The sequence below is a fragment of the Thunnus maccoyii genome, chromosome 14 (assembly GCF_910596095.1).
Source record: "Thunnus maccoyii chromosome 14, fThuMac1.1, whole genome shotgun sequence".
In the NCBI taxonomy this organism is placed as follows: Eukaryota; Metazoa; Chordata; class Actinopteri; order Scombriformes; family Scombridae; genus Thunnus; species Thunnus maccoyii.
In genome coordinates, this window is record NC_056546.1 from 16,198,884 (window position 1) to 16,213,475 (window position 14,592).

The 14,592-nt window shown below is 42.4% G+C and overlaps 1 protein-coding gene across 3 annotated transcripts in view; it reads right to left on the bottom strand.

The window, feature by feature from the left end:
* Positions 1 to 14,592, bottom strand: part of tet1 (tet methylcytosine dioxygenase 1) — a 35,229-nt gene that overhangs the window by 6,170 nt on the left and 14,467 nt on the right. For all 3 annotated transcript variants that reach the window (XM_042432894.1, XM_042432892.1, XM_042432893.1), the window contains exons 3-6: positions 1,987 to 4,237; positions 1,340 to 1,430; positions 589 to 682; positions 11 to 219 (exon numbers count right to left, since the gene is read on the bottom strand). In XM_042432894.1, the coding sequence (XP_042288828.1) occupies positions 11 to 219; positions 589 to 682; positions 1,340 to 1,430; positions 1,987 to 4,237 (2,645 nt within the window). The remainder of the gene's footprint in view (positions 1 to 10; positions 220 to 588; positions 683 to 1,339; positions 1,431 to 1,986; positions 4,238 to 14,592) is intronic.

Here is a 14,592-nt window from a genome sequence, read left to right on the forward strand (position 1 = left end):
AAGCACTCACTCTTCATTGAGGGCGCAGCGGCGGCTGGTGGGGGAGCCGTATTTAAAGAGGGTATCTGTGAGCTCCCGGTAGAGATGGTCTGCCACCGGCCGGTGGATTCCCTCCCATGCCAGGATGAGAATGACCAACACAGCAGAGTCACAGTGGTGCCCTGGCCTCTGGCGGACCAAACATAGCAGCTTCTCCTCTTCGCTGCTACGCCGGATCACCTGTCAGATGATAGTGTGCACACACACACAGAGCACTCTAACACATTGATATCACAAAATTATGGATCCTACTAGGGTTATGGTTAAAGAGCTGTGATGAGCCGACCAAAACTGCAATGTTGGATGTAGGGCAATTGTTTAAAATGGTACAATCCCTAATGTCTAAGTTTAGGGATGAAGTTATGTTTAGCTTACAGTTCAAGATGACTATGGTTAGGTAAGGGTTGAAGTTAGGATAAGAATCTGAGTGACTTTGTTCTCTGCCCCTAAATACACTATGAAATGAAATCCACAGCAATGCATTAATATACAGCAGACATATTCAAGACATTGAAGATACTAACATGGACACAAACACCAGCCACATACCCATTTAGCTATCGGACACCCCTGGGAGCTCTTTCCTTCCTTCCCAGTGTAAACAACAACTTCCAACCTTACTGCATTTCCTTTGGCACCATACCTGTGACACCCAAACACATGTAAGAGCAGCTTTTATCAGAAATGTGTATTATACACCATAGCACACATATCACTGACAATACATATTAGGCAACATACATTACTACTCAAACCTGAGCGCAACTGACAATACACAAAGCCTCCAGCATTGACAAATCTAACATTTGTGCTCACACCTGCAACCAATAAAATTCAGACTGTAGTAATCAGTTAGTAATCAGTTCAACACTGCAAGTACACAGCAACAAGAAAGGATACAGTCAGCAATGGCTTGTGTGCATGCCTAACAGTTGTAATAACAACAAATACTGAATTCCTTAGATTAAAAGATTATTTTTTTATTGAAAAACTCATTGACTGTAGAGTTATTTTTTCAGTTAAATGTGGCTATCAGATGGACTGTCAACCTCAAGTTGTTTTAAACTGACTGTCATCTTGGTTTATGGGCCCCCCGTCTCAGCTCTGGGGGGGTTTCCTGTTTCAACATGCTGTGTATGTGTTGTGTGTACATGTGTGTAGCTGAGACAGAGGGTGCACGTGTTGCGCTAGCTCAGCAATGCTTCCTTTTAATGACAGACTCTTTGGTTGTAACCCCGCCCGATTCCACCAAGCCTGTGGTTGACTAGCAAAAAAAGAGAGGTGTTAGTAGTCACTCTACCTGTTCTCCATCAGTTCCCTCACTGCAGCGACACTAGGTCCTGCCCCAAGGTGAGTATAGTAAGGGCCTTCCTCCTTTTCAATGATTTGGTCTGTGAAAACAAATCAACACCTATTAGATATCGCAGCAACTTTACTGGGTGGAGAATTGTCCTTCAAAATAGCATGTTGACCATAATGTTTCAGACAATAGTTTCATAACTAGAAAGCCAAAGGTTTGATTGTTCTGATGTTTACAGACATTCTGGATAAGGGAGTCAGATCAATATAAGTGTGATGTACATAGTAAAATGCAGTAGTATCTCAGTTCAGGAGCCACCACCATGGAAGTCCACATTTCAAGGCCAAATACACTGTAACGGGTCAAGAAAGCATCCCAAAGGCTCCTCCAAATATGGCCGAGAAATGCAGCCTTCTTTTGCTTGAATTGGCCCTTGAATCAGGACACAGCTATTGTATGTGTGTGTGTGTGTGTGTACATCAGAGAGAGACAGAAAGTGAAAGCCTGTTTGAGGTCAACTGCATATTACTTGAAAGCAAATTTTCAGGTCTGATTTAGTCACAAAGTGGAATCAAACAAATGTGATACCAAGTTAGGAAATACAGACTAGTGTTGTTCTAAAAAAATCTTAAGTAGCACCAACTCACCCATGCATTGACAGGATGGAAGATCGGCCAGTTTTTTGGAAGGTGTATTGAGCAGGTTCTTGGTAGGGGTGTCCAGAAAACTCATAGGAGACTCCAGAAAGCTGTTGACGCTGTTCTTGGATGGAGTTGACTCCGCAGAGTGGCCCGGATCCGCATCAGTAGACGTGGACAGGACAGTAATGGGTCCAGACCTCTCCAGCTTGTAGTAGCCCTGCTGACTTGGAGGAGGGGACTGCCGTGCCCCCGAGAAGCCATTAGCCATACCGGGATACCCAGTGGTGTGGCTGAGGAAAGCAGTATTGGCTGGGCTGGGGTTAGGATCAGCACCATGCTGCGCTACCTGAGTAAACAAACGCCTTTCACACTCCTGCCCCGGTCCTGCAGCATGACCATTGCATGGATTGTGGTGGTGGAGTGGACCATTTGAAAGGGACCATGGCTGGTTCTCTTGACCAAGAGTGTGGTTGACCCTTGTGAGAGTGCCGTAGTTCTGAGTCTGCGGCCCTAAGAGGGCTGTGTTGTTTGCGTGACTGTGATAGATGAGTTGCCTCTCTTCCTCCTGAGCTTCAGCTAAGTATCTCTTCAGGTCAATTTGAGCCTGAGGCAGGAACAGGTTCCTCTTGTGGGGAAGACCTGATTTCCCCTGCGGTAGGGTCTTCTGGCCTCTGCTCCTGTGGTGCGTCTCTCCATTTGGCATGCGTTTTGAGAGGGGGGTCCTGCGGTTGATTCCCTCTTGTAGTCCATCACTTATCTTCTTCTTCCTGGGCTTGGAAGGGGTTGCTTTTGTTTTCTTTGTGAGGGTCTTTTTCTGAATGGGGGGTAGCTGTGAGTTATAGTTGTATTTGATGGCTGATACAGGCATTCCTTTTGGAGGATTGTTCTCCGACTGCAGGTTGTGTCTGGACTGGATGATGAAGGCCAGGTCTGCCAGTTGAGCTGCCACCTCCTCCTCATCTCTGTTTCTCATTTTAACAACCCTCTCTCTGTCCTCCCCGAACAACCGCTCATGATCTTTACTGAACTTTATGTCACTGGGATCTTTATAGCTGCATTCCGACTTGATGACATGAGAGCCAAAGCCCTGTTCTGTCCTCCTAAAGGGTCTTCTATCACTGTCTGAGCTGGCCTCTAAGAGGTCCTGCAGAGACAGCTTTGTGCTGGGGCTCGGCCCCTGGGAGCACTGGATGACATTCCCTTGTCTGGCCACAGGAGGGCGTATGACTGACGTCTGGTGAAGTGGTGAGCTGATGACCGAGACTTTGTTGTAGCGGATAGCTGCTGTGGGTTTGGCTTCTTGCAGGGGTGTATTTGTATTGGAGGTTGTAAGCGGGGCAGCCGCAGAAATGGGATGTTCACACTTACTTTCAGCTTTATTGGACCCTGGGATGCTTTGAGGTATAGCTGCCAGTTGAGTCAAGGCCTCAATAGCAATAGCCTGATCAAAACTAAGATTTCTCCTCTCTGCCAAAGACTGCACACTTGGTAGCAAGACATTTGGAGGAGGTTCACTTTTGATAGTCTGGGGAGTCCTTTGCAGGCTAACAGGAGTGCTTTTCTGACACAAGTCACTCTTCAAGTCCTCTGGCTCTTTTTTAACAAAGTGCAAATCTGGTGGTTCAGTTTTGATGGAGCAAAGAATGGAAGAACGTGAGCTGCAAAGTTTCTCCTCCAGTCCCTTCCTCTCTGTGACAGACAGACACACCACAGCCGCCAGCGTGGATAGCGAGTCTTCGCAGACCTCATCCTCATCACTCAGCTTTGTGGTGGCCTGTTCAGTGATCCACACCCACGGCTCCTCCAGTTTGATCTTCTTTAGTGGAACTGACATGTCATCTGGAGGAGTCTTGGGTCCATTCTCAGAGCAGTCTTTAGGGATGGCAGCTATTATAGTCCTTTGAGACTCTGATGCCATCATAGTCCTTTGATATGCAGACTTTAGATCAGACTGTGACCCCGTAGTCATTTTAGCACCATTGGGTTTTGTCAGGTTCTCAGCAGAACCATTCTGAAAAGTCACAGAAGAGCATACGTGTTGGTGAAGTGCAATGCTGGTCAGCTCCAGCCCAGGCTCTCTTTTAATAAGTGCTGGCCGTTGGTCCGAGGCCAGGTTGTGGGTGAGCAAGTGGGTAATGGGGGGAGCTTGTGTATGAGGTATGTGGCCTTCCTCCCCCTCATCCTCCTCTGCTGCCATGTGGGTGTCATCCATCTGTGCCTTGCCTTTGCCATTTACCGACCCACTTTCTGGAACCACCTGAGACAGAGAGACAGAGAGAGAGAAACAAGGAGAGAGAGGTGACTCAACAAGCTCTGGCGGTATACAGTGATTCAGCTTGTTCTAAACAGTCACGGCACACAGCACAACAGATTGCCTCCCAGCATGGCATGAGCATCTGTTGCAGCCACTATCGAGGCTGTGGAAAATATTATGGCATGTGAAAACAAAGAATCTGCTCTCTATAAATCTTGCAGAAACGGATCTCTAAACAAAGCTAATAAAAAGTTAAACCGCGTTAGTTCACGGCCGAGGCTTCAATCAGGACTACATTCCTGCCTGAGCTGTGGAGTGTTGAGATCCGCAGACCCCCAGGTAGCCGAGAGCCAACAAGTAAACATTTGGAGTCACGCACAGTTCATGATTGCGTCACTACCGGTGGGTCACTGAGGGCATGTAGACAACGTGCATGTACATGTTATGTTTGTACAGGGTTTTGTGGGTGTGTTCCTGGGCATGCATGCATGTGTGTGCAAGCACATGTGATTATTCACACAGCTGCCCTGCCATGTTAACCCCTGTGCATTGTTAAGTGAGTGATTAATCCACTTGGGGTCCTATCCACAGTGGAGTTTCAGTGCAGCTTGACCCTTCAGCTAAGACAGATTCTAACTGCCAGCAGAGCTATGACAATCCAAAGGTCCACAGTATTGACATATTGATTGGTTCTAGCCATGTTGATTATGTACTGCCACACTGTCTACTGTACTGTACACTGTCTAGGTACAGACAATCATATGCAAAAAGAAATTAGAATTTTGGAAAACAGAGAAAGTAAAGGCAGTTTTAACAATGCTTTGATGAAGGTCTTGCTACTGTAGTGAATATTGTAGTTTACATGTTACAGAGCACAGAGATAAGCCCCCTCTGATGTACTAAATCTAGCCTATATACAGTCTCTCTGTAAGTATGTAAAAGCGTCCTTTATTCCTCGTCATCTTGAGTGAGCATATGATCAGCTGAAGTCATGTCAAGCTGCTTCTCATGTTATGATTTAACCCTGCATCACATTCAGAACTAAAGCCTTCAGCAGTGGAAGACTGATTAAAAATGTTGCAGCGTGACAAAGATAAAAAACACTGCATCATGTGCCAAGACTCAGCTGACAAAAGGATCTCAAAGTCGTTTGCAGGAGCTGGAGGATGTGTGTGCATTACTGTGATCTGTGTGTACTTTATATGTGTGTGTGTGTGTGTGTGAGACAGACAGAGATAGAGAGAGAGAGAGAGAGAGAGAGAGAGAGAGAGAGAGCGAGAGAGAGAGAGAGAGAGAGAGAGAGAGAGAGAGAGAGAGAGAGAGAGAGAGACACCCCATGTTCCCTCTAATGAAGTAGCATAACTGCACAACACCCATTAAACTCTACCACCGCCACTGTTTTAATGCATTTTACAGCAGGGGATGTGCACTTCAAGCTGACAGATAAAGAGAAAGCAGCATCAGCACTTCAATATAAACCAGATTCCTACGAACCCACAGACCAAACACAAAACACTTGAGTTTATCAGTTACATGTGCTCTGTTCAATTGTGTCCCTTCTATTTCTATCAAAAGTGAAAAAATCAAGGATAGTAGAATATATTGTTTTACAGTATACAGTATTAAGAAACTGAAAGAAGGGATAAAAAGTAAAATAGAAATAGATAAATTTTGAGTGAGGTGGGTATAGATGGGACTTGATAACATGAAAACAGTGGGTTGAGTTTGGCACAAGTACAAAGAGGCTAGTAGAGTGAAAGAATGACATCCTACATGTGACGGCTGCTGAGCAGAAGCCCTAACTGTCATTCTTGATGATAAAGGCATTGAAAAGTAGGATGTGAAGCAGGAAAAATTGTACTCATGCACAGCTACAAGCACTCAATTGAAGTTGGAAAATTAAAGTTGTTGGAGGCAGCGCAGAGGTCTAAGAGGATTAATACTGAGCAATCTCCTGCATCGGTTGTTTAAAGAAGGTTATTAGTTACCTTCAGCTTCAAGAGATCTGTTACTGTGCTGTGGGAAGCTCTAAAGCCAGAGAGAAGTTCTTCACAAATATTTAAAACGAGGACATAATATGTATTTAATAATATGTATTGTGTACAACATACATTTTAGTTTGGGCTGAAGAATCAAAGCTGTGCTTCTTTAAGCAACATTTCATGATTGTTATATATACATCATATTATCACCAGTTTGTAACATCAGTGCATTTACTTCGTTATCAATTGCTGAAATGTGTTTTTTTTTGGCTGGGTTCAACCTAGACTTCTGATAAGAAGATTTAAGAAACAAGATGTCCTTGTGAATTTTGTTGCATTTAGTGTCTGATTACATTTGTGGTGGCAAAAGAGAGAGTGAAAATGATTTTAAGTCAAGCAAACAGAGTAAAAAAGCAACATGTAAACTATAGCTGCAAACAGCAATGATTGAGGTCCAAGCAGATTGGGAGAATCTGGATGCTTGTTTCTTATTTAATTGTTAATGAAATATGGTTTTCATGAATGCAAACTGAAATGATGAGACACAGACCAAGAACTGGAAGATTTTGTGGAGGGTGGGTCAAGGTCAGAATCAGATCAGAAGATAAGAATCTGATCTGATTCTGACTTTGGAGATTCTGGCAATGGTTATTCCAGCAAATTATTTACCTGGGACACCCTGGGACTCGAACCAGAGACCTTTGTGTCCCCAGAGAAGGTGACAACTGCGCCACTGGGGAGACATTGCTTTCCACACACCCTCTTACAACTTGAGGCGATGACATCACATGTGCCAGACTGGGGTACTTTTGTCTATTTAAATTGAAAACGCTTACAACAGTGAAAATGTTGGTGAGAAAATTCTGAAACATCATTCTGCTGGTTTTGGATGCACTGTCAAATATTTTGGTGACGTGTGATCCAACACTGAGCAAGAGAGAAAATGTTGTGCATACAGTACAAATTACAGAAAGATATTGAATATAACTGCGTACTCACTGTTTGACCGATCTCAACACCATTTTAAAACACTTGATATCTACCATCTAGAGATTGTCTGTGTCAATTTTGGTAGAATTTGAATGAAGACTTGTGGAGATATAGATGTTAACTGATTTTGCATATTTTGACAAATATAGAGTGACTGACTTCTGAACTGATCATAGGTTGCAGTGAGGCAAACTTTTATCACACATCAGTGGAAGTGCTGAAATAATTTCATCTCTCTAGGTCCTACAGTGAACTTTAAATGATTTTTGGAAGTTCTGACTGCAATACTGATGAATACGTGAGTTCACACTTATAAATCACTCCCCTTTTCACGAATCATCACCAAACTTTATACAATGAATTGAACATAACAGTAGAACATGGAAAAATTTTCACTCAAATCCATGCAGCTAATTAAGCTTTTTGCATTAGTGGTGCCCCCTAGTGGCAGAATATCCCAGGACTGTGCACCAAGTTAGGTACAATAGCCAATTTTGATTTATGAGCATTTATGTAAAATTTAACTTAAAGATGAGGTTTAAAATTGTATAATTTCAAAAGGATATGGAATATCAAAAATCTGAAGTACTTTTTTCTGACAGATATGCTATGTGCCACATGCCGATTGCTCAAAATTTGTAGGAGGATTAGCAAAAAAATGAATTTGGGCAAAATTCAAAATGGGGGAAAATCTATCTAGGTGCAAATGGGAGATTCTTCTGGACCCACTGAATCCAGGAAAAAAATAATTTTGTATTTGTGGCTGACAGTTCAGAGATTATATGCCAAAACATAAAGTCTTTTGTTATAGCATCTGGCCACTTGGTATATATTTTTTTGTCGGAGTAGTGGGTGCGATTTCCAACCTATCAGTCAAGTTTGGGAACTGTAGTTGTTTTGGTTTCTCAGACTCAGATATTTTTAGGGCACAAGAATAATCCTAACAGATACAATAGGGACCCCTAAATATTCCAGACAATTTAAGCCAGTGTCAGTGGAAAAAAGTTTTATCTCTACCTCTTCTGCAATGATTTTTTTACAGTCTGTCTGACTGATGAAACATGCTGTTCTAGATAGACGTGTTTCCCACTGATGGTTGAGATTGCTGAAAAATGTTTCTCATATTTAACTCCATTGTAGCTGTGTTGGAAATATTTAAACATGACACCACTTTGTGTATGTTCTTGGCCAGTTACGCACAGGAATGCAAAACACATTGCCAAAAGCTGTTTATTAAAACACTATTAAGGTGTTGTGTGTTGGATTTTTTCTTTAAGTAGAGGTTGTTTGACTTTGCAAGAAGAGAACAAATGGACATAAAATGTTGAGACCAGACATGATTAATAAGGTGGAGCCGATTTATTACCAAATCTTTTAAGTGATGTGGTATTCCCTGATCTCTTTCTGATCCATCACGCTTTCTCTCCAGTCCACTGCACTCTCCACAGCAGTTGGGACCGAGCCATTAGAAACGCTGCTGATGCAACAGATAGTTGGAGCAAAGGCTGAGGCAATACCGAAGCTGCCAATGCAACAGGGTGAGACACCCGCTCCACACAGCATGTGGAAATTGGCCACCGCGACATTCAAATGAGAGAGGGAGAAAAAGAGCAAAAAAAGATGGGGAACACAGAGCGAGCGAGCGAGAGAAAGAGAGAGAGAGAGAGGGTTAAAAGGCAGTGTATCTGTCACAATAAACTGCTTTCAATGACAAAGCAACACTGGCTGGCTTCCAGCACTGCACCAGACACACGCGTGTCCCTGTGCATGTGTATGCGTGTGCCTGATTGTGCATCCATTTGTGCATCCAAGTGTTCATGATCCAAAGCTGACATCAAAGTACAGCCCCTGTTTTTAATTATGTTACATTTAACCTTGTGATAACAAAAAGCCTAATGCAGGACGTAAATGCAGAGTCATGTGCTCTCACTTAGCCACCGGGTCTCTGGAGAGAGCGGGGTCTGTGATGAGTTAGGGCTATGTCTTTGTGCTGTGTCTGTCGTGTCTGCCTCGAGGCGCCCGAAGTCACTCACACGGTACTGTACTGTTTCAAGTGCAAACACAGTCTTCTTCTTTTCTCCGAGACACACATGTACCCAAGTCCTGCGCCTGACTGTCCAAAGCTTTAAAGATCAACAAAACATTCACTAGAGTATCTAAGGGTGAGTGCTTTACACACAAACACACGTTCAGAGACCTACCCTAGCAACAGAAGTGTGACCGCCGCTTGAATCCTAACAATTCTCTGTCTCCAGAGAGAGATGGGTCTCCGAGGAGGTTCGGAGTGTGTATCCGTTCTCAATTCAACACACAAACACACTCACATATACATTTAAACATGTACACATACATACACACCTGAATTCAAACGCTTCAACTGCCACTACTCTGACAGAAAAGTGCGTGCTAGACTTTGATGAAATGAATTCTGTTTTACTTTCAGTTGTGTCGCTCTTGTTCACTTGTGCAGAAATCACACATTGTTAGGGTTTACACCTCACGCTGCTCTTACAACGATATGCTGAAAAAAACACGCTTCCTTCCTGGCTGAGAGTGTAAGTAGTGGTTTATGTGTGTTTCTCTGAGCATGTGAGAATTTCCCTCATTCATAGAGTGAGCGTTTCCTGTCTCAACGTCACGAAAGTCAACACACTACACAAAAAGCAAAACTGTGACAAAGGAAACTTGAAAGAACTGGCTCACAATACATCAGCATGAATCACAGCTTAATCAACTATAAAATTATACAGATTAAGACCGCATCAGTAACAGGAGGACCTTTTCTACAAACCGCACAATAATAACACCATTACTACTGCAGCCAAACGAGTAAAGCCTGCCAAATTACAAGTTACGACCCAAGGCTTACAAGCACTCCACTTCTCTGCTGAGCACAGTCAGGAAACAGCAGGTGCAGAAATATGGCTGTTCAAAACACTGCAAGAAAAAAAAAGGGGAAGCAAAGGGGTTCTTTATAAAACTACAGCGGCTAAAAAAGACATGCGACGGGGGAAAAAGAAGAGGGGTGTCTGTTACCGTGGAAACTGACCTCTTTGTTGCTGACTTTGTTGTCACATCCTTTAAACCCACCTGGAAAAGACAAGCCAAACACTCAAACACAGAAGCCCGGGTCCTCAGTGATTCACTAGGAACAATAACATCAGCTTCCAAATAAAGCGCTCCAATCAGCTAAATCCAGGGTGAGAGAGAGAGAGACAACGGAGGATAACCTCTAGATGAGCTCCACTGTAGCTGACCCATCTGCAGCGAGACAATAGACCCTGGGGCAAATGTTGCGTTTACTTTGTCTGTCCTCGGAGGAAGCCCCTCTAGTTTAGGCAGCATAACCCTAAAAGGTATTGGTGGCCATCTTGCTTTGCCTCCTTCAGCCTCAAAAGAAACGCTGGCTACAGTAGCCGTGCGCAGGGCAAGCTCCTGGGTGTCATGACTAGGGCGACTGTGAGCCTCTGTAGCAAAGCGCTGCTACAGCAGACGTGCGCACACCCGCCGCACACACACAGACGTATAGACACACACACATACGGGATGCCTTTCGCAGAAGCAGACAGAGCCTCATCAGCCAATGGCGTGAGGACCTTAGCGGCTTGTAAATTATCTTCCATGCCTAGACTCTCCTAAACAAAGGATCCCCTATGTGGGCTTTTTACTCCAGCCCTACGCACATGGATTGGAGGCAAGCTGTGGAACGGATGCTGCACACATGCTGGATCTGGATCACAGGAAAACAACTCCATCACCTCTGAAATATTAACCCCTGAAGCAGCACACCAACACTCCTACTGGGACTGGTAAATTAGACTGAATCACCTGTAACTAGTGCTGAAATGACTAGTCCATTAAACAATTAGAAAATTAGAGAATCAAATTTTCAACCAGTACAAACTGATTAAATGCTCAAGTCCCATATCAAGCAACAAGCAAAACATTTGCTGCTCCAAGCTTATCAAATGCTTCCTTTCCCTTCTTTATATCAATATAAATTACATATCATTGGGTTTAGGCAGTTGCTTGGACGAAATAAACAATTAAGAGATGTCAGCTTGGCTCTGGGAAAGTGTGAAATATATAAGTCGTCACTATTGTCTGACATATTATGGACAAAACAAGGTATCAATTAATCAAAATTGTAACTATTTATAATTGTACTTAAACCTATAGCTGAAGTGTGATCAATTTCACTCTTCAAGCTAGCAGGGAAAAGCTGAGCTATGAAAATATAAAATGCTCCTGAGCAAAATACTTCTTCTCTTAAAGGTGCAGTGTGTAGAATTTAGTGGCATCTAGTGGAACAGACTTGGCAGAAATGGAATATAATTTTAATAAGTATGTTTTAATTAGCGTATAATCACCTGAAAATAAGAATCATGTTTTTATTAGCTTAGGAGAGACACTGGCTCTAGAGTGCTTTTTTTCGTTTTTCGCGAGTTTTGCGGCCACAGCAGGTTCTCCTACACACTGGAAAGAGAGAGTTGACGGGTATTCAGTTGGTTGCAATCTGTAACCTCACCACTAGATGCCACTAAATCTTACACACTGTACCTTTAAACAGATGTCAACATCACAGTGACAGTAATATTGACATTAGCCAGTTCTCAGATATGAGCATGTCTGTGTGTGTGTGTGTGTGTGTGTGTACATTTTCCTCCCTCTGAAACTACTCCCCTACAGATTTAAGGCATGTGATCTATCACATTATAATGTGCTGTTGTGTGTCCCATCAGTCACGGTGTGTAGCCTGCTATGTCATGCTATACTCTTTAAACAATTACATATGGTATCATATGCATGGCAGCATAATTTTCTGCAGCACCTCTGATCCCCATGTGATCTAAAAATATTGGGGAACTTTATGGTGGGAACAAGAAAGAGGATGTTCACAGCATCCATACTGTTATTCCTCTCTCTGTCTCAACAACCCTTCCCCTCAGTCTCTCTCATCCACCCCCAAAGCACTTTTTCACTCTCTCTAAACGATTCCCTGAGGAAAAGCTGTGGTTAGAGAATAAACAAGGAGACAGAGAGCAAAAGACAAAGAGAAAAAAAATGTTATGAGAGAGTAAAGTACTCCCCCCCCCCTTTTTTTTAAGGCAACCATGTGGCCAAGACGCTGAGGTCACACCAGGACAACATGAAGGCAGCTCGAGCCAGTGCCTGTCTGTAACACTCAACTCACCAACCTCAGCCGTGTGTTTGATTGTGGAGGCAGAAAGCGTGCAGATTAATCCAGACACAACAATGAAAACTATATTAGTGTAATGTTACACATGCGATAAACATGCAAACATCAGGATGACACAAATGTTCCAGCACGTCATATGGTGGAAGATCCAGTCATTATTGGAGGATCTAGCTGTAAGCCCTGTCAAAATCTCAAAAGGTATTCGTAAGCACGTTACAATCCAATAGGCCTGAATTATAGCCAATATGGCACATGATCAAATGTGGTTTATAAGAGGGATAATTTCAGTACAGTGAAAGCCAACAAAACCTACTCAGTCCATTTATAAACACTTACATTTTCACCCAATATAAACATTTAGTGACTATGTTTTACTACAAATATAATGATGTGCACTCTTAGTCTCATGGTGGCCACACAGTTTTTATCACACGACAGAGTCCAACAGTCGGTTAGTCAGTTAGATGCTTGTAACTTATCATGGTCAAACTCCTGCATGGTGTGGCTTTCAGTGTATGTAGTATTGTTATAGGCTAATATTTCCAAAACCAGTGGTTTGGGTAAACGTATGACACTAACTAGACTTTATGGATAGACTTGATTATGGTGGTGACTGCTGAGCGTAATTGTTTTCTCACATTCATATTATTTATTTTGCAAAATGGATGATTTAGTGTATATCTATATCTGCGCAATCAGCATAAAAATGACTAATATTCAGCATAAGTCATTTTCCCCTGACAGCAACAATCACAACTTTCCTAACACACGCTGTAAAACAAACACAGATGTAGACTAAACACTTGAAATATACACATGCATGTGTGTGGTGTGCTGAAGCAAACTTTATTCCCACAAAACAATATTTCTCCACACTGTCAGAATCAGAAAGCCACATTACAACAACATAGTCTCCGCTATTTAATCACAACGTGGATTACTGCCTTCAGATTTAGTCCATATTGCCAACTCATGTGTATATGGTAGATTTTCAATGTTTGACCCTGAGATGAACAAAATAAACTTGTATGAACACCTGCAAAATCAGTGTGTGTACACTTCAGAGCATTACACTGCTATTTAGACCTGCTGAAATATTTCACTCCCATAACTCAAGAATCATTTCCTGACCTACAGTAATGGATGCACTGGACCCGCCTTACATTACATTTTATTGCAGTAATGTGTTACTACTCTTTTTCAGGGTTTTAGACACTCTGATTAGGTGTTAAAGAAAAGTTTCTCACTATTAATATGAATGTGTAGATGTAAAAGCAAATTGTGTTATGAATTATGATGGAAAACTAAATTGATTTAGTGCGGTTTGTCCCAATTTCCATGCTTTCCAAACTGGCAAAGCCTTTTCTGGGTTATTATGTATGAGATATTTTCAGGTATCAATCACAAAGAAAAAAATGGCGTTTACTAAAATTGTTAGTAGTCATGTTCATTGTGGCAGTTGTAATTGAGTTCTGCTCTGAATGGCAGCTGTCACGAGAAGTCTGACAGGTTTGACAATTATGGCCAAGTTAAACAGGTTACACCAACTCAAACCATAAAACGTCCTGTGATACAGTCCTAACAACTGTTTCCAGGTAGCTATCAACTGCCAGGTGCTGCTGAAGATGTTATATACAGTAGCTACTGTGTTTAATGTAATGGTATATGTATTTAACACTTTTTAAAACTATACAACTCAACAGCTAGATGAAATTTTATCATACATAGGAATTGTGACACCACTCCCCTTTGATATGGTGTGCGTAAAGAAAAGTAAACAAACAATATGCAGTTTTCCCTCTGACTGTGTGTAAACAAACAGCTCATTGGCAAGACAAAACAAGAATTAAAATGCTGAAAAACTATTATATTATCCCACCAGGATAAACTGTATTCCTCACAACATGTTAAATCCATAAACATGCACAGTACAGTACATTAAGAGTGTGCCTAATGTGATATAGTGTATCGGCTGTACTGTACGTCTCAGCCTTTCAAACCATTCCTCCTCCTGCAGTCACTCCATTTCTTCATCCGAAAATACCCCACAACTACCAACAATATTCCACCGCACCCTTAATTTGCAGCTCTTTAAGTGTCCTGCATGTTTTTCCCTTTAACAAGCTGCCCAGCTCTCGTTAGGAGCAAGTAGCCTGGACATTAATCACCCTAAACAGTGCAGTACA